The sequence below is a fragment of the Alosa sapidissima genome, chromosome 2 (assembly GCF_018492685.1).
Source record: "Alosa sapidissima isolate fAloSap1 chromosome 2, fAloSap1.pri, whole genome shotgun sequence".
Classification (NCBI taxonomy): domain Eukaryota; kingdom Metazoa; phylum Chordata; class Actinopteri; order Clupeiformes; family Clupeidae; genus Alosa; species Alosa sapidissima.
The window spans coordinates 16,398,602-16,421,307 of record NC_055958.1 but is presented as its reverse complement, the minus strand read 5'-3'; the positions used below and the strand labels follow the sequence as shown (position 1 = coordinate 16,421,307).

The 22,706-nt window shown below is 44.5% G+C and overlaps 1 protein-coding gene across 3 annotated transcripts in view; it reads left to right on the top strand.

Moving 5' to 3' along the window:
- itgb5 (integrin, beta 5) overlaps positions 1–22,706 on the top strand; it is a 45,963-nt gene that overhangs the window by 14,858 nt on the left and 8,399 nt on the right. For all 3 annotated transcript variants that reach the window (XM_042084661.1, XM_042084664.1, XM_042084662.1), the window contains exon 10: positions 1,689–2,121. In XM_042084661.1, the coding sequence (XP_041940595.1) occupies positions 1,689–2,121 (433 nt within the window). The remainder of the gene's footprint in view (positions 1–1,688; positions 2,122–22,706) is intronic.

The following is a 22,706-nucleotide window of genomic DNA, read 5'->3' as shown; positions in this document are numbered from 1 at the left end:
TACTTAAGACACATGGGTCCCACTTGAAGGTTCTTGCCAGTATAAATATGGCGGCTCTGTCCCAATATCAACATGGCCGCTCTGTCCCAATGTGGAGGCTCAGTGCTGAAGCCCTTTGGATCCCACTACTCAGGAGCTCTGACGCACTGACTGTGGCAGATCTTCAAAGCGCCCTCAGTGTGGAGTTGTCTTTCCCACCTCAGGGGAAGGCAGGGAGTCTAAAAGCCGTGTGTGTGTGTGTGTTTGGAGCGGCCTTCTCACTCCCCTAGTACCGTGATGTTTGTTTAGTGTAAGCCTATGCTTTCTTCTTTTCTTTCACACACATGCCGTATTTCAGGGTGACCACACCCAAATCTCATAAAGCCTTTGGCAGATGTTTACCTTCAGTGCCCTGCAAACACATCAGCATATTGGCCCTCCAGTGTCCTCCTGTAGCTAAATAAGGCCAGTTATAAATGTGTATTCTCATGCTACTGTAAACAGTATCTGCTAAATGCACAGAAAATAGCTTGTTGGACATAGCCATGTCGTGAGGTTGAATGCATCTGGTGAATGACTGCCTATAAATGTAACCTTTTGGCTCCTGTTTGCTAGATCTCAGCTGGTCTTGAGCTCCAGAGGGTTTATAGACGTCTCTCATGTGAAAAAAGAGCCTTGCATGTGGTGCAGGTTTGCCACTTTTACAAGAACCGTTTTCTATGGCAAAATGTACTGCCAGTGGGTGTGAAACCACAATCTATGGGAGTTCACTTCTGTGAGACTTACTGGAAAAATAGTTAGGAGTCGTGATCGTGTTTCAGCAGGCAGTGGCCGGGTCGAGTTTCTTTCTTCTCGTGGACTTCCTGACAGTAATCAAAATGGGCGCTGCCAGGGTGTCATCTGCTTGGAAGAGGGTATGATTAATCCACCAGAAAGCCAGCCACAGCAATTAGGGCTTCCTTTGAGGGTCCTAGATGAGAGATAAGAGTTAAAACCCATCATGTCATTCCAGCCTGGTTCAAACTGAGTTCATGCTTTTTGGGACCAAACTGTGAACAAAGCTCTGTGGAGTTTGGATGGTGATATTATTTTTTTATTTTTTTGTTGGCTCCGAGAGATGTGGTCCTGTGATCATACAGTCAGTTTGCTTTAAGCCATAGCTTTAGCTTTTGCCATGGCTACCAGTCTCCTAGGAAACTCCATGTGTTCTTTTGATCGTTAGGGGTGACGATCAAAGATTCTAGAACAGAGCTCTGTTCTAGAATCTTTGGTGACGATGGAGGTATGGAAGTATAGTAGCATCAGTTAATATTATTTGTAGACTATTAAAGAGATTTAGGAGATTATTTAATTATGGCTTTGGTAGCAACTGTACTTGTGGTGGAATAGTATAGTGCACAAAGGCATAATGTGCCATTACTCTTCAGTGGATGTGAATCAACATCGTGATAATTCCTGAGCTGCCTAATAGCTGTGCAAAATGGCTATAATTAAGTGATTCATGCTGATGTTTCCTTGTCATGGCTGAGACTCCAATAAGGAATGCTTTTTTTTCCAAACCATGGGCTAGAATAGCGCAGTCACATTAGCAGTTTTCCATGTCAACGCTACAGTATAGGACTAGTATAGTATGGCATAGTTAAGGACGTCTATGTAAGTCTCTTATTGACCCTAATGTCCTTCCCCATCTCCGTGTCTCCCTGCTGCAGGTCTCCTTCAATGTGAGTGTGGAGGCGCGCAGCTGCCCTCCCCCCGGCACGCAGCACAGCTTCACCCTCAAGCCCGTGGGCTTCAAGGACCGCCTGGAGGTGGCGGTGGACTACCGCTGCGACTGCGGCTGCACACGTCTCACGCAGGCCAACAGCAGCCGCTGTAGCTCCATCGGGACCTACGCCTGCGGCATGTGCCGCTGCGAGCCGGGCTACCTGGGCGCGCACTGCGAGTGCCAGGAGGGCGAGTCGGGCACCGGCGGGCAAGTGGGCGCGTGCCGCGAAGCGGAGGGCAAACAGGTGTGCAGTGGGCGCGGCGAGTGCAGCTGCAGCCAGTGCCTGTGCTACGAGTCGGAGTTCGGCAAGATCTACGGGCGCTTCTGCGAGTGCGACGACTTCTCCTGTGCGCGCCACAAGGGCATCCTCTGCTCAGGTGAGAAGAGAGGTTGGGAAAATCAGAGTGTCTGGTTGAACATATGCGCACGCACACACACTCGACATGTTCAGAGTCTATGATTGAACAGTGTAAATTCTACACACCTACATGTACACTCATATGCATGGTGTTTGTAAATTCTACACTCGTACACATGGTGTTTGTTTGGTCGGAGGCCTGTGCAAACATATTCATGTTTTCATGGCAGCATTCCTCTCGCATCTCACTGCTAATTATATAGGAGTCTGAAACATGTGTCTTTGGTTTAATTGCTACATTTTAATAGCAGACTTTATGGTGCAGGTAATCACATATCAACCTCAGTTTGCTGTTTATGCGGGGGAAATGCTGCTTATGGCTTTTGTGGTGCCCAAAATGCATTGAGAGAGAGAGAGAGAGACTGAGAGAGAGAGAGAGACTGAGAGAGAGACTGAGAGAGCGAAAACAGTCTTAAATATGGGAGATTGTTTCCGTGCATCTGCTCTTGATAATCACAGCACACGGTAGAGAGCTCGGCTACCGCATGCTGGCAGGTTTCCTGTGTGCATTGAGGCGAGAGTTATCCAGTCTATTGTGTATTATGCACAGTTTTAGAACTGCAAGGGGTTGTGAGTTTGCCATCTGTTAGTGCTGACATAAACCTCAAAATTGGCCTGGATCTACCTTGACTACAGCCTTGACTACAGCAGTAAATCCCTTTCCTCCATGATAATGCTGTGCCTAGACACCCATATCTTGGCATCGTCTTTGCAGGGAAAGGGTGTTTGGAGTTTTTTTGAAGAGCCCTCAACATACTAAACAGGACAGTTCGCTCTGTGTCCTTAAATGGTACTCCCACAATGCACTGTGGGTAGGAAGCTGCTGTAATGCTGCCTGCAGGCTTCAGCCATGCTACCCCCCACACCCCACCCTCCCCAACCCCAACTACCCAGATCCACCCCCCCACCCCCTTGGGGGCAGTTGTTCTACATGACCACAGTGGGCACTTTGTAAATGTACCAGGCTGTTCTCTTCCCTGTCTTTTTTTCTCTCTCGTTTTTCATTTCATTGTGGCCTCGCTCGCACAGTATTCTGGTCTCTGCCCAAGACACAGGCTCGGCATTCTGTTAAGTCAGCAGCTCCGGCCCCACTGCGGACACAAACGGGCATTCTGCTGGGAGAGCCGTCCCAGGGACATGTCTTCGGGAGGACCCCGCAAGGCCCCCGCAAGCTGTAATTAAATGTTAACAGTCCAGTAGGCCACACACACACACACACACACACACACACACACACACAGGGCCTCTCCTCCCCACACCACACTGTGTTTCTCTCCTCTCTCTCCCCTCTCGCTGTAACAAGTCCCCTAATGACACCAAACGACTGCGCTGTGTCCCGCTTTGCAACTTGCTCTGGATAATTGTCCTGGGGCAACAGTATTACAGAGGTGTCATAAACACCCTCTCTCTCCTGGAGCTAACAGGCGTAGGAGGGGTTGTAAGGGAATGGGAAGGATGTCTCCAGGCCCTCCACGCTCCTGTTAAAGCGCCTTACCCTGTACTTCCTTCCCAGAGTGCCCTGCTCTTGTGGAGGGAGGCTGCTTGTGTGGTTTCTTTGGGTGCAGATCCCTCAATGCTGACTGAAAACGCTTCATAGGATGCTCTTGTGTTTCCTCGCGTATCGGCCCTTTCTCCTGTCTTCTCTCCTCGTTCTCCCCTCCCCTGGTTGCAGTTAGAGAAATGAGGGCTGGGCACGAGCTGGAGGACCGAGAACTGAGGAGAGAGGCCGTATATCAAATGCAGCTTTGGGATGCACTTGTTGTGTGAAGTAGCATTAACGTTGGGCCTTTTGAGAAAGGCAAGCATTTGAAATGGTAAACAAGACGTTTGCATGTCTGTATGTTATGTAACACTTATCCCTTTCTGTCTTTGACACAAGCTTGTGCAAAACAGCATCTAAAAAGTTTAGCTGTGTACATTAGCTTATATCTAAAACTAGCCGTTTGTGGTCTACATTAACTTGAGCATAGCTACATGCCTGCTTCAACGGTGGCGCTCGGGGAGCAGTGAGGGGTTAGGTGCCTTGCTCAAGGGCACTTCAGCCGTGGCCCACTGGTTAGCACTCTGGACTTGTAACCGGAGGGTTGCCGGTTCGAGCCCCGACCAGTGGGCTGCGGCTGAAGTGCCCTTGAGCAAGGCACCTAACCCCTCACTGCTCCCCGAGCGCCGCCGTTGAAGCAGGCAGCTCACTGCGCCGGGATTAGTGTGTGCTTCACCTCACTGTGTGTTCACTGTGTGTTCACTGTGTGCTGTTTGTGTTTCACTAATTCACCGGTTTAAATGCAGAGACCAAATTTCCCTCACGGGATCAAAAAAGTGTATATATACTTATACTTATGTAAAAATATAAGCTGACTACATTAGCCTGAGCATAGCTACATCTTAATTCATTTTCTCTGTAGAAGCGTGTTCTCTGCTCTTCCACTGTATGTATTTTTAGCACATCAGCTGGCCTTAGTTTCCCTCTCACTCTAAGCCCAGCAGCAGTTGAGCGCGTGCAGCTTGCATCGTGTGCTCCCTATAATGTTGTCAGGGTGTTTTCCCCGGGACTGGCCTGGGTGTGTATTTATGAGGTTCCAGCATGGAGGGGTTCAAAGGTGAGAAGGCAGACTTGCGACCAGGCGGCTTCCCTGAGTGGACGGGTACGGCCCCTTGACTTCCGCTCCTGCTCTCTTCTGATTTGATTACTGGGTCACTGGGCCAGTCCTGTGAAGTGCACAAGTGACTGCATAAAACACAGCTGTTCACTGGGAAGCTGTGCATTGTGTGTGCTGAGACAGGGAGTAGTGTCTCATTTTCGTAATATATCCGTAACTCTTTGATAAAAATGGTAATGCTAATTACAATGTTTAATCCATTGTGACTTTTTAAATGTATATATTTTTATGTATTATTATTATTATTATTATTATTATTATTATTATATATATATATATATATATATATATATATATATATATGTGTGTGTGTGTGTGTGTGTGTATTATTATTATTATTATTATTATTATTATTATTATTATTATTATTATTATTATATATATTTTTTTTTTCTCTTCCCCATATATATTGTTCAATGTGTAGTTTTTTCAGTATGTGGTGCTAATGCATTTTGCAGCTTGGTTCCTTGGTCTTTAAAAACACATAAATTCTCTCTCTCCTCAACACATATCCCACACAAACATAACACTAAAACTCACATTACAAACACACACCACACACACACACACACACACACACACACACACTCACTCACACACACACCACATTCCCAAGTGTACGCTCTGCTCCGCACCCAGCTCTTACTCATGTCTGCGTTGGCTTTGTGGTGGCACCAAGCGTGTGCCGTGCCAGGGCGGCCACTCCATCTGTCTGCCCAGTCCACCTCCGGTCCTGTGACCAACCCTTCTCCCTCTTGGCCCACTAAATGAATTAAGGCCAACAACGGCTCGTGATTCGATCAACTCATGATGGATCACGTTGTCTCACACAGACCCACAAATCAATTGTTTGTTTCCATCTCGGTCCCCAAAGATCCTTGAGGACTCTGTAGACTGTTAAACTTGTCTGGATGCGCTCATCTCTCATTGGTACAGCAGCTTGTCTTGCTCATGTCTCTGCTCGCTCCCAGCTGATGGTTCTTGGGGATTATCTTCTGTGATACTTTATCAGCTCCGACGCCAGCCTGGGTCAAGGAGGAAGACGGCCCTGGAGACTTTAGCTAATGCAGACCGTCCCAAAAAAGTAGCCGCTGAGAAGAGCCTCTTTGTCCAGACCTCAGGGCCATTAGGGTTTGGAGTCGTCGGCACTGAGGAGCCTGGAGGTCAGACCGTAGTGGAAGACCAGGCCATCAATCAGCATCTAAAGTTAGCCCGCTGACGGGGAGCGATAGCTAGCCGAGCCCAGTGCGGCGCGGTGCAGTGTCACTGCTCATTATAGGGGAGGTCTGGGTGTCAGGGAAGGCCCGGCTGGATCAGCTGATTACAGACTGCTCTGTGTTCCCTCAGCCACACGTTAGCAGGGATCGAGCAGTGTCAGCGATGATGTGGCAGATGCTCTGTTAAGTTGGACACGTTTTTGCTTGGGCTGCTGGTTCTTTTGTGGTTCTTCCTTGAAGGCTGGCTGTGCTTCGCACATCTTTGGAGATGTTTACAAAGGATATTGAAGTTTTGCATATTTTTTGATAAATGAGGCAGTGTCTGCAGTGGCTTGTGATTAGCGTGAAGGCATGTGATGGTGTGGATGCACTTGGGGGTCTGTGTGTGTGTGTGTGAAAGCCATCAAAATGATCTGTTGATGAGGCCCTCAGTAAAACCCTGACTTTGTTGTACCCCCCAGTCACACATCTGCTGCTGGTTTCATGAGTTTAGCAATCAGACTCCTTGAATGTGCCGCAAGCCAGAAATAGTGCGACTTCATTTCTTCAGCCTCGTAAAAATACCCCCTCCCCCTACACACACACACTCACACACACACACGTCTTATTCCTATAAATCCTTGCTCCTTTTTTTTTTGGAACCTGTCTTTTTTTGAAAGACTCTGGGTTAGTGTGCGTAAATGGGACCACATGTGTTTGTACATATGGTGGACCTGGTATGATCATGTGAAGATCCAGTGAAAAAACATTTCCACTCAGTGTTTTCTCTTTCCAAATGGTGTTGGTTTCGGAGGAGAGAGTGATGGCCAGTGGGGGAGGGAAGCAGAGTGAGCTTGGCACAACTCGCAGGGCTTAATGTTGCCTGATCTCACAGCTCATCTCACACGCTCCCATCAGCACTGCCGTATTATACTTCACACATCAGTGGAAGATTATACACCCTCCTACTCAGGTTCCAAAACACTGAATCTCTCCGCTCTCAGAAATGAACAGGCAGAACCGGATGAGGCTTTGTACACAGAAGTGAAAATAATATATAGTGATTGTGGACGGAAGGCATGCTAATTCACTTTCACATTAAAAAACACTTCTCTTTGCCATCCAGTGTGCTTAATTTGCACTCTTGTGAAAGTGTCAGAAGCATGAGGTGTTTGGACATCTGGTTACATTTGTGTTGTGTATAGCCTGATACCCATCGCTGCTAGCTTAGCGTTGCATGTAATGAAACCTGGCACGTTTCACCAGCCTAGCCAACCTTCCTCATATCCATTAATGTCCACTCCTAGCTCTGTTGCTGTGGCTGCACCATGCCAAACAGGTTAGCTATCAGCCTGTTGATTGAAGCGCACACACTCCTACTCCCCTGAATGCGAATAGCCTTGTGTACGTTGCCTCCCTCCTCGGAAAGAAATCCCCCAATCTCAACCCTGGGCAAACCTGAGCCCTGAAACAAAGCTCTTCTGTTTTGCGTTGCTGTCCTTAACTCAACCTGAAGCCCCTCCACTACCTCCATTTTTCTGCCTCGAGCATATCGAGGCACCAGGTTCTTCCTAGCTGGAGCTGTTAGCATCAGGCGGTTTCTCCAGTTGACCTCTATTCCACTGTGCTGATGTACATAGATTGTTGTACCTATGACTGTTCTGTAAGAGAGCGCTGCCTGACATAATGTATTAGTTGCCACTGATGTCACTGGGGTCAGTGACTTGTCTTTGTGACTCGCTCATTGTTTTGTGTAGCAAGGGCAATAGCAAGTCTGCTTTTGAAGAAGTGCTTGCTGTCGGCACTTGTCTTCTCCGGGGAGATTATCACGAGTGCACAAGGTCTCAGGAAACTTCCTACCATAATAGGCACATCCCCTAATGGTGCTCTTCACTTCTGTATAATCCTGTTTCACACTTGGCTTAGTTTGTCTGTGTGTGTGTGTGTGTGTGTGTGCATCAGCATTGTAGTGGAGCTGGAATCTTCGTGGTTTCAAGTACAGCTCTCTCAGGACTGCTGACTCTCCTGACTTGTATGTGATCTTAATTGTTTAGTCAAGATAAAAAGACCCAGCTGGAGAAATGGACTGTCTTGAGTTTTGAAGAACAAGAGAATTTCTGGAAAGCTGTAGACATCTGGATTTTGTTTCGTGTGTGTGTGTGTGTGTGTGTGTGTGTGTGTGTGTGTGTGTGTGTGTGTGCCCTTCTGCAAATAAACACAGCACCACCTATGGTTTTTCAATATCCAGAATATTCCTCTGAACAGTCTACTACACTGTCATCATTTTAGGTTGCAGAATAACATCCTGATCCTTACTCTCTGGGAGTGTTCATAAAAAAGTGTACAAATAAATCCCCGTAACACTGTTTAAGAACATCCATTATAACAGCACGAGGAAGAGGCAGTTGTGGCCTACTAGTTAGGGCATTGGTCTTGTAACCGGACGGTTGCCGATTCGATCCCCGACCAGTAGGAACGGCTGAAGTGCCCTTAAGCAAGGCACCTAACCCCCTCACTGCTCCCCGAGCGCAGCTGTAGCAGGCAGCTCACTGCTCTGGGTTAGTGTGTGCTTCACCGCACTGTGTGTTCACTGTGTGCTCTGTGTGTTCACTAATTCATGGATGGGATAAATGCAGAGACCAAATTCCTTGTATATGCAAGTATACTTGACCGAGAAACCTGATTTACATGTACATTTTTAAGAGTTCCTTAGCTCTGTTATTTGTCAGTGATGTTTTGACAGTTGCTGGGAGCCTCTCTGCTCTGCTGTTGAAACCTGGAACCTTTGAAGAGTTCCTCACCTGATCCGGGTGCAGTTCAGTGACCAGTTACGCCCGGGCTACACGGGTATGCACCTGAAGCGTTCCATTGACGGAGCGTAAAAATCGTTTTACAAGACTTGTCTAATTTCTAATTTCTTGTCTAATTTTTCAAACATACTGTACGCACCACTAGCACGTCTGGTGTAGCCAGTTCCATTGATTGTAGTGGAAGCTAAGTGTTGCAGCAGATGCTACGAGAACGGAACGCTTCACTTAGGTGCCTGGTGTAGGAGGGGGAGCCGTCTCAGAAGGGCCCAACATGACTCCAGTGTAATAAGGCACACGCCAGGGAAGATCTTGTTTGAAACTTGGTAGTGGGTTATTGCACATTTCCAATGCAGACAAATTTGGCTTTTCCACTGAAGCCCACCCACTTTTTCAACCACTGCACTGCTAACTTTGAATATACACAGGTAGTATGTGCTTTGCCTATACATAAAATAATGTGCGACTGTGAAGCAAGTGAAATGCAACACATAGGGCAGTAGGTGATTTGCATTTCTGATAATGGCACATTTACTACGGATTCCCTCAGAAATAATACACTGACCCTGTTGTTTGATTCCCTTTAAAGGCACACTATGCAGGTTTTTTAGCTTAATATGCGCGTTTTTTTCGCTTAATTTACCTTTATTTAACAGCTTCAGAGTCATTGGAATGGTTATATGACTTTTTTCAAGTTGAATGGTGGCCGTCTCGCTTCCACCTAGCGCCTGTGAGCGGAAAAACCACCCTTGCAACTGTGGACCGGCGGGCCGACGGCCTCAGTGTCAGGAAATATAACGAGTGTAACAAATTGCTTTACTGCATTCAAATGCACATACACGCCAGGCACCCGCTAGAAAAAGGTAGTGATGGAGTTTCTCAGACATTAGTCATGACAAAGCCAGCGAAAAAGAAGCAAAAACCGAGAAAACGGTAAGGAAATTGCCAATACTGCATAGTTTACCTTTAAAAAGGAAATGCTTCCTGCAACTGATAATGGAAAAATCCTCCATCCCTAGGCATAAGTGGATGGATTGAATTAAAGACCGTTTACATCATCACGAACATCAGGTGCATTCATTCTCCCGGTTTATCCAGGACAAGAGTCACATGTATAAACAGATGCATTCCTGAGAGCATGCAGGGATACTATGCCATCTGTGGACAATGTTTGTGTCAAACTGAAAGAGATTATGCACATATTATCTAACATCGGCACTTCACTGAGCAAGCATGTGGAAGATTTTCTCCTCAAATACCCTCCTAAATGTCCCAGGCCCACAGTTGCTATTGGGTCATTCCACGTCAATTCAACCAGGGCCCACGCACTCTCAAAAAATTCTGAAAAAATTACCAGGTGTACCTATGTTACCCAGGAGACACACTGTAAAATTACTCTTATGTAAGATCAATACTTTCCAAGATACAGCCAGTTTTACAGGGGGAGGGGGGTGTCGATTTTGTTCGGGCTCTTTTTTTGGTCAAAGTTCACAAGCCCACAGCGCAAGAACTAAACCATGTAGGAGGCTCAAATTTTGCATGCTGTTACATAAATAGGAATAGTATGTAGCAAAATCGTCACGTTTGGTCTGCATAATCCTGCATTTTTGTACTCAACATAGGCTCTTGATTTATTTTCCTTACTGAGATAAGTAGAAACACTCTCACAAAAAACAATGAACAGAAAATAAATTCCTTCAGGGTCTGAACAGCAGACCTTACAAGTCTAAAAAATCATTTTGGTTCTCATTTTCAGAGCACCTAAACACCTTGTGGGAATATACAAAGATTTTTTAAATATTTTTTTCTTTATTCTCCATGATCTCCATCAAAATGCACCATTGACATCAATATGTTTTGTATAGAGCTACCACAGGTTACTCTATACAACCACAGGTGGCAGTGTGGTGACTATATAAAACATATTGATGTCAATGGGGCATTTTGCCCATGTTCAGGGTGGAAAATAAAAAAGAAAGATTTGCATAATACAAGTCAAATTGGTGTTTTCAAAAAGAAGGGATCATGGAGAATAAAGAAAAACATATTTAAAAAATCTTTGTATATTCCCACAAGGTGTTTGGGTGCTCTGAAAATGATAACCATTTTCAGCCTTTTGAGGTCTGCTGTTCAGACCCTGAAGGGATTTCTTTTCTGTTCATTGCTTTTTGTGAGAGTGTTTCTACTTATCTCAGTAAGGAAAATAAATCAAGAGCCTATGTTGAGTACAAATATGTCTTCTGAAGGCTTAAACAGAGCAGGATTATCCAGACCAAACGTGACGATTTTGCTACATACTATTCCTATTTATGTACCAGCATGCAAAATTTGAGCCTCCTACATGGTTTAGTTCTTGCATTGTGGGCTTGTGAACTTTGACAAAAAAAAGAGGCCAAACAAAATCGACACCCCTCTCCCCCTGTAAAACTGGCTGTATCTTGGAAAGTATTGATCTTACATAAAAGTAATTTTACAGTGTGTCTCCTGGGTAACATAGGTACACCTGGTAATTTTTTCAGAATTTTTTGAGACCTAAGTGCGTGGGCCCTGGTTGAACTGACGTCGAATGACCCTATTCCACTGTTACACACCGTTTTAATAACTTGATCACCCACTAAGAGTATTATGGGAAAGGCTTTGCATGATGCAGCATAGACCGCACAAATTCTTTGCTTTCTGAACATTAGCTTGGTTTGAACTCGTTACCCAATTTCTATGTGTTATAACCGCATCACGACTGTAGGAAGTTCCAAAAGCACATTTTAGAGCAGCCGAACTGCACGCCCAGGTAGAGGTGTTCATGCACATGTCGTGTAAAGGTTTGCATGATGATGGTGCACATATACGCCCTCAGGTCAAGCAGTGTTTTGCTTTCAATCCCATACTTATACACAAACAGACCTGTGAAAGCTTTTGTAGTGGTTTTTTGCAGTCGTCGACATGTTTTCATCAAGGGTACTTGGCAGGTTCTCTGTCCAGTCATAGACAAGCTGCCCTTTTAAAGTTAAGTGTGCTACAAAATACAAGTCTACTCATGATATTACCTGGGGCATTGTTAACATTAGACAGACAGATCAGTTGAGACTTGACTGAGACATTATATGTGGGAAACCCAGTCCTCCCTTGTAATGGTCGCATTGCGTGCCTCCACCTTGAGCTTGTCTTCAGTTAAAAACGCTCTGTTTTGAGATTATCAAGGAAGGAAGTCGTCTCCGTCTGAAATTTTCATGAGCCTCTCTCACTGCAGTGGGTTTTCAGAGTGCTCAGGGACTGTGTCTTCCCTGTCAGAGATGGGTGGAAAGCTTCTTCCACCCATGTACGCAGTGTTTGACTGTAAGCCCCACAGTTTCTTGAAGTATTCTTTCTCAATTTTTGTCCCTATAGAGATTTGCTGTACATATTCGCTGTGGGACTAGAATATAGAGTATGTTAAGGGCAGTTTCTTGGATATTTTTGTCCTTTTATGTAATTTTAATTTAAAAATCCACATGAATTAAGAGATGTTGTTTACTAGAGCAAATGAGCTTACCATTGGCTAGTTGCTCACAGATGTGGAAATGCTTTACTCCTGTGTCTATTTTTAGTCTCTTCAAAAACACACATGGCATAAAATATGATAAATCCAGACATGCTGAAAGTATTTTTTTCCTGTAAGTGACAGAGGTGTGTAACCATTAGCCATGGCATGTGCAAAATCTTTGCCCCGTCAGGGTGTCTTGTCTGTCTGTCCTGCACTCCCCATTCCCTGTGTCCACAGAGGCCTGGAATAGATCAGACGGTCAGGGAAAAGGTATAATTTAAACAGCGAGGTGATGGAGTTGTCACAACACTAAACACTAAACTCTCGGGAACATTGTGGTCAGTCATGTATAGAGGCCAACAGACACATCACAAAGTCTCTGTCGACATGGTTGTCTCCAAGCAACTGGGGAAGAGTAACATCAGCAGCAGGATACATACATATGTCCTCATACAGCTGTGTTTCATTATGACTGCTCAAGTCATAACCACTTAAAGGTTTGCAGACCCGGTTTTGACTCTTATTTAATTCTCTGTTGTGGTGCGACTGTGGCCATATTAGACCCAGAGAACTATGAGTTATGATGTGCTGGGATCTATAGTTGTGACCACTTGAAGTGCTTTGAGAGGCAGTTTATTGTTCTCCGCAGCTATTTTTGTCTCTGTTATCCCTTTAAACGGTATCAGCTGACACGATCATTGGAGTCAGGGCCACCTATTCAGTAGCACATCACTCTCTAGTCCTCCTCATGTGATGTGTCGTACAATCACTGGATCACATGAGCGATAAAGCCTCAGATTTATCCAATTATTTCAAATATCATTTTGTAATTCAAGTGTGTCCTTTTTTGTGTGTGTGTGTTGGCAACCGTTTTTGTTCTTCTGAGTAGTTTATAACTGTGCCACAACAGAGATTTTTCTAGATCTGTCTGGAGTGTTGATTGTTGACCACTCCCAAGTTGTGAATCATGTCATCAGTAAGACCAGGATCCTAGGGAAGGCTCCACAACACTCATCATCTCCTTCCAAAAATGGCCTTGAATTACAAGAGACGACATGCCACAGCTCAGGGGGGAGAAAAAAACAGAATCTGTCGGCGGTGTTTTGCTCGTGTTTTGTGGTGTTTTGGCCACAGAGTCAGAGGAACAGCAGCGATGTAGTGAAAAATGTTGATTTAATTTTAAGGCTTACCAAATCAAAGCAAGCAAGTACAGGTGATTAAGGGGAATATACTAAGCAAAAATGAAAATAGTTGTAAATGGCTAGGCAAGAAAAAGTAAATATGAAATAAATAGTTCTGTTTAACTACCTCAGAGTCACTAGGCCTACACGTCAAACACACAGGACTGGACTAGACTAGCACTGACTAAGACTGACAGAGGTGAACATATATACAGGTGACCAGCACAATTCTTAATTACAGGTGAACACACAACAAACAATTAACACATAATTCACAGACTGACAGACAGACTCTGAGACAAAATGATAATATTCCTCTATAAACTAATAACATACTCAAATAAACATCACATAATACACACATTCAAAGCGGTACATATAGGGACGAAAATACAGAGCAACTTGATCAGGATTGCCCTGCTCCCCCCCTTGGCGCTTCCCACTTGAACATGGCCAGTTCCCTCCGGAACCCAATTAAAAGTCCATCGTTTCCCGACGGCACCCCTTTGCTGCCGGACAGTCAGAAAACAACATGGAGGATGCCACCACAGCTGGTAACATAACATGCAAACATTTACACAGAAGTTTGTGCAATATTCCATTGGCAATGTATTACAATGTCATAAACTTGTGTTTGCATACATATGATGTGAGCCATATATTTGTGGGGAAGATATCAACATAGTTATAGACACCAGTGTTAACTTTTCCAGCAAGTATCAATTCATAAGTCACTGTTAAACAAGCCAGTACATAGCCAGTACATCCCTGTTGTGTGAATGAGTGTCCCAGCAGCCCATAAATCGTGTGTTCTTTGTATTCTTGTGGGGCAGCCGTCGCCTACTGGTTAGCACTTCGGACCTGTAACCGGAGGTTGCCGGTTCGAACCCCGACCAGTAGGCATGGCTGAAGTGCCCTTGAGCAAGGCACCTAACCCCTCACTGCTCCCTGAGCGCCGCTGTTGATGCAGGCAGCTCACTGCGCCGGGATTAGTGTGTGCTTCACCTCACTGTGTGTACACTGTGTGCTGTGTGTGTTTCACTAATTCACGGATTGGGATAAATGCAGAGACCAAATTTCCCTCACGGGATCCAAAGAGTGTATACTTATATACTTATACTTATACAGTGTGCTCTGTGTTTAGTGTCCTTGAACGTTTTGATTATACAGTGTCCTTGGCTAACTTGAAATGTATTATTATTACTGCAAACTAGCCAGTACCAGAGGGTATAGTAGATTGAGCCTGGTTTAACCTGCCCGGCACCCCATAAATGAGCTGTACACTCACAAACATAACTCTGCCTGTCTCTCTCTCTCTCTCTCTCTCTCTCGTTCTGACATTGTCTGCCCCTGCTGTCTCTCTCACTCTAAGCTGACAGCGCATATATGCCTCTCTGCCTGGGGCTCTGGCTTTTCTCACTGGGTGAAGTAGGCCAGCACTGCGCACTCTGCGAAGACCTGTCAAAAAAAATGACATGCCAGTACTCACAGGCTGGCCCTACGCTTGCTCGTCCACATCTGACTCTTAAGTGTCTAATCCAGCTTTGCATCCTCAAACTCTCAAGTCTTCTTCTTATCGTTGTCAGTGGATTTGTTTTTTACATTATTCAAAGCTCTATGGAATGTGCAACAAGACTAAAGCCAGCTGTTTTTTGTAGCAGTCTTCTAGGCGTGCTACACCAGGCACGTAACTGAAGCATTCCTTCCTTCCCGAGTGTATGCTGCAACAATTACCTTACGCTATAATCGATTCAATTGGCTACACCAGACGTGATCGCTGTGCACCTGGTGTAGCTTGCCTGTTAGGATGCAGAAAGCTTCGTAACACATGCCGTTGATTTGAATCGAGGATCCACTGGAACATTGGCAGGGTGTTAGAAACTCTGTATGGATGCGTTCATATTGTGTTCCTTTGTAAGCATTGCTTACAGGTACAGCATGTTGGTTTGTTTTGTTGAACGTGCGCCGTGTCAAGGCATAATAGTCTTTCTCACACTCTCATGACGGTCTCTGTTGCACTCTCAGTGCCTGCAGCTCATGGTAAAGCTAGTTTCATTTCTTCTTTTGCTCCACTATGATGCTAGAATCCAAACAGAGTTATCACATAACAGTTAAACTGGTGATTCCAAAAACTGACAAATGACATTTTTGTTTTGTTTTTCCCTTATCCTACCCCAACCCCCATTGGCTCTTGGCCAAATGTAGCAACATCAAATAAGACTGTGTTTGACCTTGGGGTGTTGAAGAGCCTGCACAAAGAGGCCCAGTGTTATGTCTTCCTCTGTAATCTGGGCCCTGCCAACCCCCCCCCCCCCCCCCCCCCCCCCCCCCCCCCCCCAACACACACACACACACACACACACACACACACACGGACACACACACACACACACACGGACACACACTCAGACCGCTGTGGCAGCCTCAGGACCACATGGACTACAGAGCTGAGGGATGAGGAGGAGACGGGGGATCGGTCCTTGGCCAGTTAGTGCTCGACTGTTGAGTGGCAGTCTGTTTAAGGTTAGCTTATTCTTGCAACTTGAATATTTTCGGTACTAAGCAGTATGCCCATATATTGTAGCTTTTCAGTTCAGTCAAAGCTTGTGTTTCCATTGACTTCATTTGCATATTCTATCCACAAAGTTTCCTGAAACACGAAGATAGAAGTTCAACAAACGCAAATATATGCAAATAGATAGTTTCCTTCAATTTCAAGTGTATCATATAAGTAATATTTTCTGGCTTAATACAGGCTTAACGCTTTTGGTATACCTTGACAGTTTCGACTGCTGACTCTGCAGTCATCTTCAGAAGAGTCACCACTCAATAGCAAGTGACTCAATAGCATAAGAGAATGGCATACGAAAATGAGAAAAACAATATTATTAGATATTATTGTTTAAAAAAAACATATAAATATATTTTACCCCATATGTTCAGACCTGATTTCACCTGCCATGTGCATTCACCCCCCCCCCCCCCCCCCCCCCCCCCCTCCTTTAGGGAGTTGACTCACCACACTCTTAAGGTGCCAAACCTTGATAATGCTGATTAAATGTCTTGCTGCTGTGATTTAGCAAGGTGCCAAACCGTGCTGATTAAATGTCTTGCTTCTGTGATTCAGTGCCAGGATTCATCAGTGCCTTGATCAGTCAAAATGCAACACAGAAACTTTGCTTTGTATTACAACAGATTTTTTTGTTGTTCTTTGTTGTGGCAATGGCTTTGTCCTTTTGATTCTTCTCTTAAATCTTCTTATATTGCTTACTACAATGCCTCTTAGAGGAAACCCAGCTGTGCAGAAAAAGAGTCACAAATGCCCTCTGGAAATAAAAACATTGGGTCAGGACACACACACACACACACACACACACACACACACAGGCAGAGAGAGAGAGAGAGAGAGTGCCAAAGCGATCTCATCCAAGAGCGGTACCGAATTTGACTTGCTAACGGCCCTCTGGGACTCAAATGACAGGCCATGTACCCATCCAAAATTGTTTGGGTGTCCACAACAAAGTCTATTTCCAGTCTACACCAAAGAAGAAGAACAGGAGGAGCCACACAACTGAGCCATCCCCCCCAGCATAACCTCAGACTGAGGTCAGCGTGCAAAGCATTGTGGGATTTCGCTGATTATTACCTTTTGGGCCTTTTTTAGCCGTAGCACAACAAGGAGGAAACACTTTATTGGCAAAATACCTGACACACACACAAACTCACAAAAACATGTAATTAAGTCATGGGGTTATACAATATTGTTTGTCTGTTTTCAAAGCTTTCATTACATCTTAAAGTTTAGAGACTTCCCAAGGACAAGGAGTGGCTGACTACAAGAATATCATTTGGAGGGCCTTTAAAATGTGCTGCTAGAAACTTTTTGTCGTCTTTAAGCCCACTCCGACTAGCCTCATAAACTGATCGGGCATGGACATTGTCTGGCTCCAGTTCGCCTCCTTTGTAGGAGCCTGCCATAAAGTATCCTCAAGATTATGGTATATGGGGGGGAAAAAAACCTGAATTACATTCATGTTCCGTGTTTAGGATGCGCTGCCTGCTGAAGTCTATGCTTTATAGATGTGTAGTAAACAGACCATTAAGATGACTACTTGTCTGTAAATTGGCCCTTAAATCCCTTAAAAAACAAGGAAATGAATGGTTAATGGATGCCTTCCTCCTGACTGGGTGGTGGTGGGCTGGTTTCTTTTGTCTTTGCTACATATTTGCCTTGTGTTCTTCAGGCTTGAGGCCTGTGTTTTTCAGGCTCGAGGCCTGTGTTCTTCAGGCTTGAAGAACGCTGTGAAGTGGAGTCTGGGCTGAAAAAAAGATGTCCGCTTTCACAAAAATACCTCAACCAATGGCAGTTCGAAGTTGAGAAGAAGTAGATGAGGGATGTGCACCCTTCGCAACTCTTACTTTTACAGCTCTTTGTGCAAGTCAGTCCCAATAGGTGGCATGCATTCCAGAATTGTCTAACAACCCACAAGGAGATAAAAGCTACAGAGGTTTAAGACATTGTTGGCTGACCCCTTAAGTTGTGCAAGTCCCACTGAATGAGGCAGGAGGTCATTGAGTTACAGTAATAAACAATGAGGGGTTAGCATCAGTGCTAGGTCTTTGCTGCAGTCTCCCTGCACTCCACTGAGCTGTTAGCCAGTTCATTTGTCAGGAAGATATCTGGAGAGGTATTTCCTCCTCCAGGCACTAGCAGTGTTGTAGAGTTGGCAGCCACGCTGTACCGGATATGAGTGCTGTTTTCCTGTGGGACTGAAAGAGTCCAGCCTGTTCGTTGACATAGGAAGGAGGAGGATTGTTTATATACGTCACAGACAGTGTTGGTCAAGTTACTTCAAAAGCGTAATGCATTATTTATTACTTGTTACCGTCATCTCAAAGTAATTTGTTACATTACAATATTACTGTCTTTGAATTGTAAGGCATTACACTACGTTTACATTACTTTCACCAAAATAACAGGAAATATGGATTTGGTGTTCTCAATAGATCTTCATGTGTTCAATGCAGCTCATTACACGGCAGGAGGTGATGTGGTATGGCATAATGACTGAGCTAGGCTTAAGGCTAACAAAAGAACAACATAATGGTTGCAGTTATGGCTCATGGGTCAATGTAGGCCTCAAAGGCCAAAGGTCACTCACAACTTAATATAGTAAAATATAGCCATAGTGAAATTGTATGTTGACTTTAAATGGTTCTCATCATTGCTGGTTGCCTTTCCTTTCACTTACAGTGGTGTAGACTTAATGCAAATAGTTTGAGAATAATGGCTACGATCTTTGTCTGTAAAAGCAACATTTTAGTTATTCTCACTGCTTGAAATGAGAAGTATAGCCTAACCATGTTAGATCTGTTGCATGAATGGCAGAGAGAACTCAAATTCCCTTTCTACAGTCATCTAAACAAGGCAATCAAATTCCAGGACCAGCATAGCTGACTCTCTTTTTCAATTCTTGGATAATCTTCTCTGGTGCCAATTGAGCATTTCTCAATTTTGGATTAAAAAGCAAAGTAACTTCAGTTACTGAGAATTGTACTGTGAGAATTGTAAAATATTACTGAAATTGTATTGGTAATGCCTTACATTACTGCATTACAGCAAAAAGCAATGCATTACTGTAATTACATTACTTTTTTAATGCATTACTCCCACACTGGTCACAGATCATTGACGTACGGATGCCATAGAGACAGCCTTTCACTGGCATGGCCGTCTCTTGCCCAATCTTGGGTTCTATTTTAGAGCCTTTGTATCTGTTTAATACTGCTCTGTCAGACTAAGAGGTTATCTCCAAAGTAAATAAACCAGAATGTGGTTATACTTGACCACAGATGGTAGACAATTTGATTATCATGCAGTTTCTTGCTCAAGGCATTTGATTTGTTTCATTTTTAGCTCCCTCTATGGAGTAGGCTGCATTATTTTATTTTTTTCCTTTTAGAAAAATAGATGCCTCCTCAAAGATGCGCTGTTGTGATTCTCGTGATTGTGAAATGGGGTGCTCGTGGGGACCCTTCAGTGGTGTTGGCAAGCATGTTGTCTTGTAAGGGCTCCACATCGAGAGGAGGGAAGCTGAGAGCCTAGATTCATGAGTGGAAGATTATGGCGATGTTTCAGTCTATCACAATTTCACTGTTTTCCTTTCCCTCAGCTGAAAAATATGCCTCGAAGACCATAAATCATGCACGTATACATTCTCACACACACACACACACACACACACACACACACACTAAGTGAGTGAAAGGGAGACTTGCTCTCTCTCTCTCTCTCTCTCTCTCTCTCTCTCTCTCTCTCTCTCTCTCTCTCTCTCTCTCTCTCTCTCTCTCTCTCTCTCTTTCTCTGTCTCTGTAGACAGGAAATATTTGTAATGCTGTGGACTAGGCCAGACTTCAGAAATAGCGTGTCTAGGAAAGTTATGGTTTATTTTAGGAAAAGGCAACTCTCAGAAAGAGGAAACACTAGAGTGTCAAACTACCAGAAGGGCACAATCAAGAGTTTGTATTCCACACTGGCCTTCGCCGAACCCTGCATGCTCCTTTTCCGGCTTTACTCTGAATTGTCCCTGATTCCAAGCCTCCTCACACACTCTTTGTCCTGTAGTGACCAGCATCCTAGCAGTTGGCTCTACTTTCGGTTTCCTCAACACTGGTTTCCCTGTGTGCAATGTTTAGCTCATACTTTACTCTTGCGGTAACCTTAATGATCATGGCTGCAAGCCGTTTTTGAATTTGGGCTCAGTCAAGTGTGTGTATGTGAGTTTCCCTTGACTGGTATGCCCTCAGCTTTATGGGGAGAAAGTGTTTTGGAAAGTGTTTTTTTTTTTCTGACCAGTGCCGCCTTTCCTCCTGGTCAGTTTGGGCTAGTGGCTGCAGGATGCACATTAACTTGTTGACCTAAATCAGAGAGGGAACAGGGGGAACTCTGGGAAAGACGTGTGGGTGGGTGTGGGTTTTTTTTTTTGGCCGCGGTGGCCGTGGTGATTCTGGGGCTGGTTTAGCTTGAGTCTTGCTTCCCTATCGGCAAGGTCCTGGAGCTCCATTGCGATCTTTGATAACAATTAGCGAGCGAGAGGGCCAAAGCATGGTAATCTCAAGAAAACACTGACCTCATCCCGCGCGAAGGAATTCCATGCATACCCTCCTTGTCAGACACGACACCATCTGTTTCAGGGTGTGAGGAGAAGAATCTGCTGTGATGAGGATGAGGATGAGGATGAGGATGGAGATGGAGATATTGATGTCATGCAGGCCTGTGATGATGAGCTGATTTTATTGTATTTAACTCTTCATTTATCTAGCATCCTTTGCAGTACTCAGTGTTTTTCATCATCACATGTTGTTAGCCTTAAGATCTCTTACTGATCTGGTGGTGATTAGTGAGTGCATATTTGCCTCTTAGCCTAGCATAACAAAACCTCCCATACCTCCATAGATATTTGTGATGATGTGAAATACTAGAATGTTTACAACTGAGAAATTGCTTGTTAGAATTGTAGACAAATGAAATTAGATCAGGAGGATAACAAAGTTGAAGGTCAAATCAAATTATGTCATGGACAAGAACGGAGTCCCAAAACTTGTCATTTTGTTGACCTTCTTTTCAGCTTGTTTGCAGAAGCAGCCATGTTCTGTGCCCTCCCTGCTATCAGTCCCTGCTAATAACACAGATGTTTGTTACGCATCTGATGATCTTCCCATCAGCACATTGTGTTTAGTCAGACTAACGTTACACTGTCTCCCTTATTCACCTCTATGATCCTTGTGAACCGATCATGTTTAATGATTCACCTTAAAGGTTGTATCAGCGATAGCGGAGATACGTCACTTCTGTTGATGTTCAAACAAAACAGAGAGCTAGCTCGCACTCCCTCCCCCTCCCTCCCGTGCAATTAAAACTCTCCTATGCGCGCATCTCATCGGTTATTGGTTGAAACACTTTATTTTGCCTTTGAGTGGGTTGCCAACCCTTGTTGGTAGCAATTGTTTTTGTGTACAGATCTCAGAGCCTAGGCTGCCTACAGAGACGCGTTTTTTTGACGGCCCGCTTAAGGGGCAGACAGCTAGCGGATCGTTAGGAAAGTTTGGAGGAATGTGATCATTTATGTTTGGGCCTTTTTTGGCTGATACAACCTTTTAAAGGGGCACCAGGCAACCATGAGTGCTTTTTCTCTACAAAGCTCCCTCTAGCATCTGTACGTTTCGATACGTGTGTGAGCCCTCGCTCGGTCTGAAGCTCTTTTCCTTTTCTTTGCATCTTCCGTCAAGGGTTTTCGCTGCTTCTTTGTCGGCTCTGCCATTATACACATGTTTGCAACAATCACTAGCCGGGTTTTGTTAGCCTGCATCTGTGCTGGGGATGCAGGATGTAAACTGATCCCGCTTCTCGCGATGTCTGAGACTTTGTGAGACTGAAGGTCGCGGGTAGGATACACCGAACTTGTAAGTGGAATATTCTTCCTACAGGCAGAAGGGGTGGGCGAGAGAGTCTTCATTCGCCCTGCAATGAGTCATTTAACCATATACCGACTTACGAAGATGATTAATTAACACGAAAACGTTGCCTGGTGTCCCTTTTAAGATTCTTCCTTTAAAATAAATATTTCACAAACCAAGAACATCTTGTTGGTCCAATGACAAGTTGAGAAATAAGCCAGAAGGATCATGGTATACCTACCAGACACAAAGAAAGAACAACCTTAACAAGTGTTTAGTTATTATTTGAACCATGTGCACAAATACAGACAGGCTAACAGCATCTCTATCAGATTAAGTGTGGGGAAATGTCTGTATGAAACTATGAAGTTTCTGTCAGTAATAAAATGCATGTCTATAGCATCAAGAGTATATGCTTGCTAAAGCTCTAAGACAGATAACTTTCCTGGACATGTTTGGCTTCATGTTGAGACTTGATTCTTCTCTACAGTAGCCCTAACATTATTGGATGCCCCCACTTTGACGTCTTTGTGTAGTTTAAGAACACACACACACACACACACACACACACACACACACACACACACACACACACACACACAGACTATAGAGTTCAAGGGGATTTTGAGAAAGAGGTGTACTTGCCAGTACTTGCTTCTTGCATTTGTACTTTGTACTTGCACTCTGAGAACAGACACAGATTTCTTTTGTTTGCCATATGTTTAG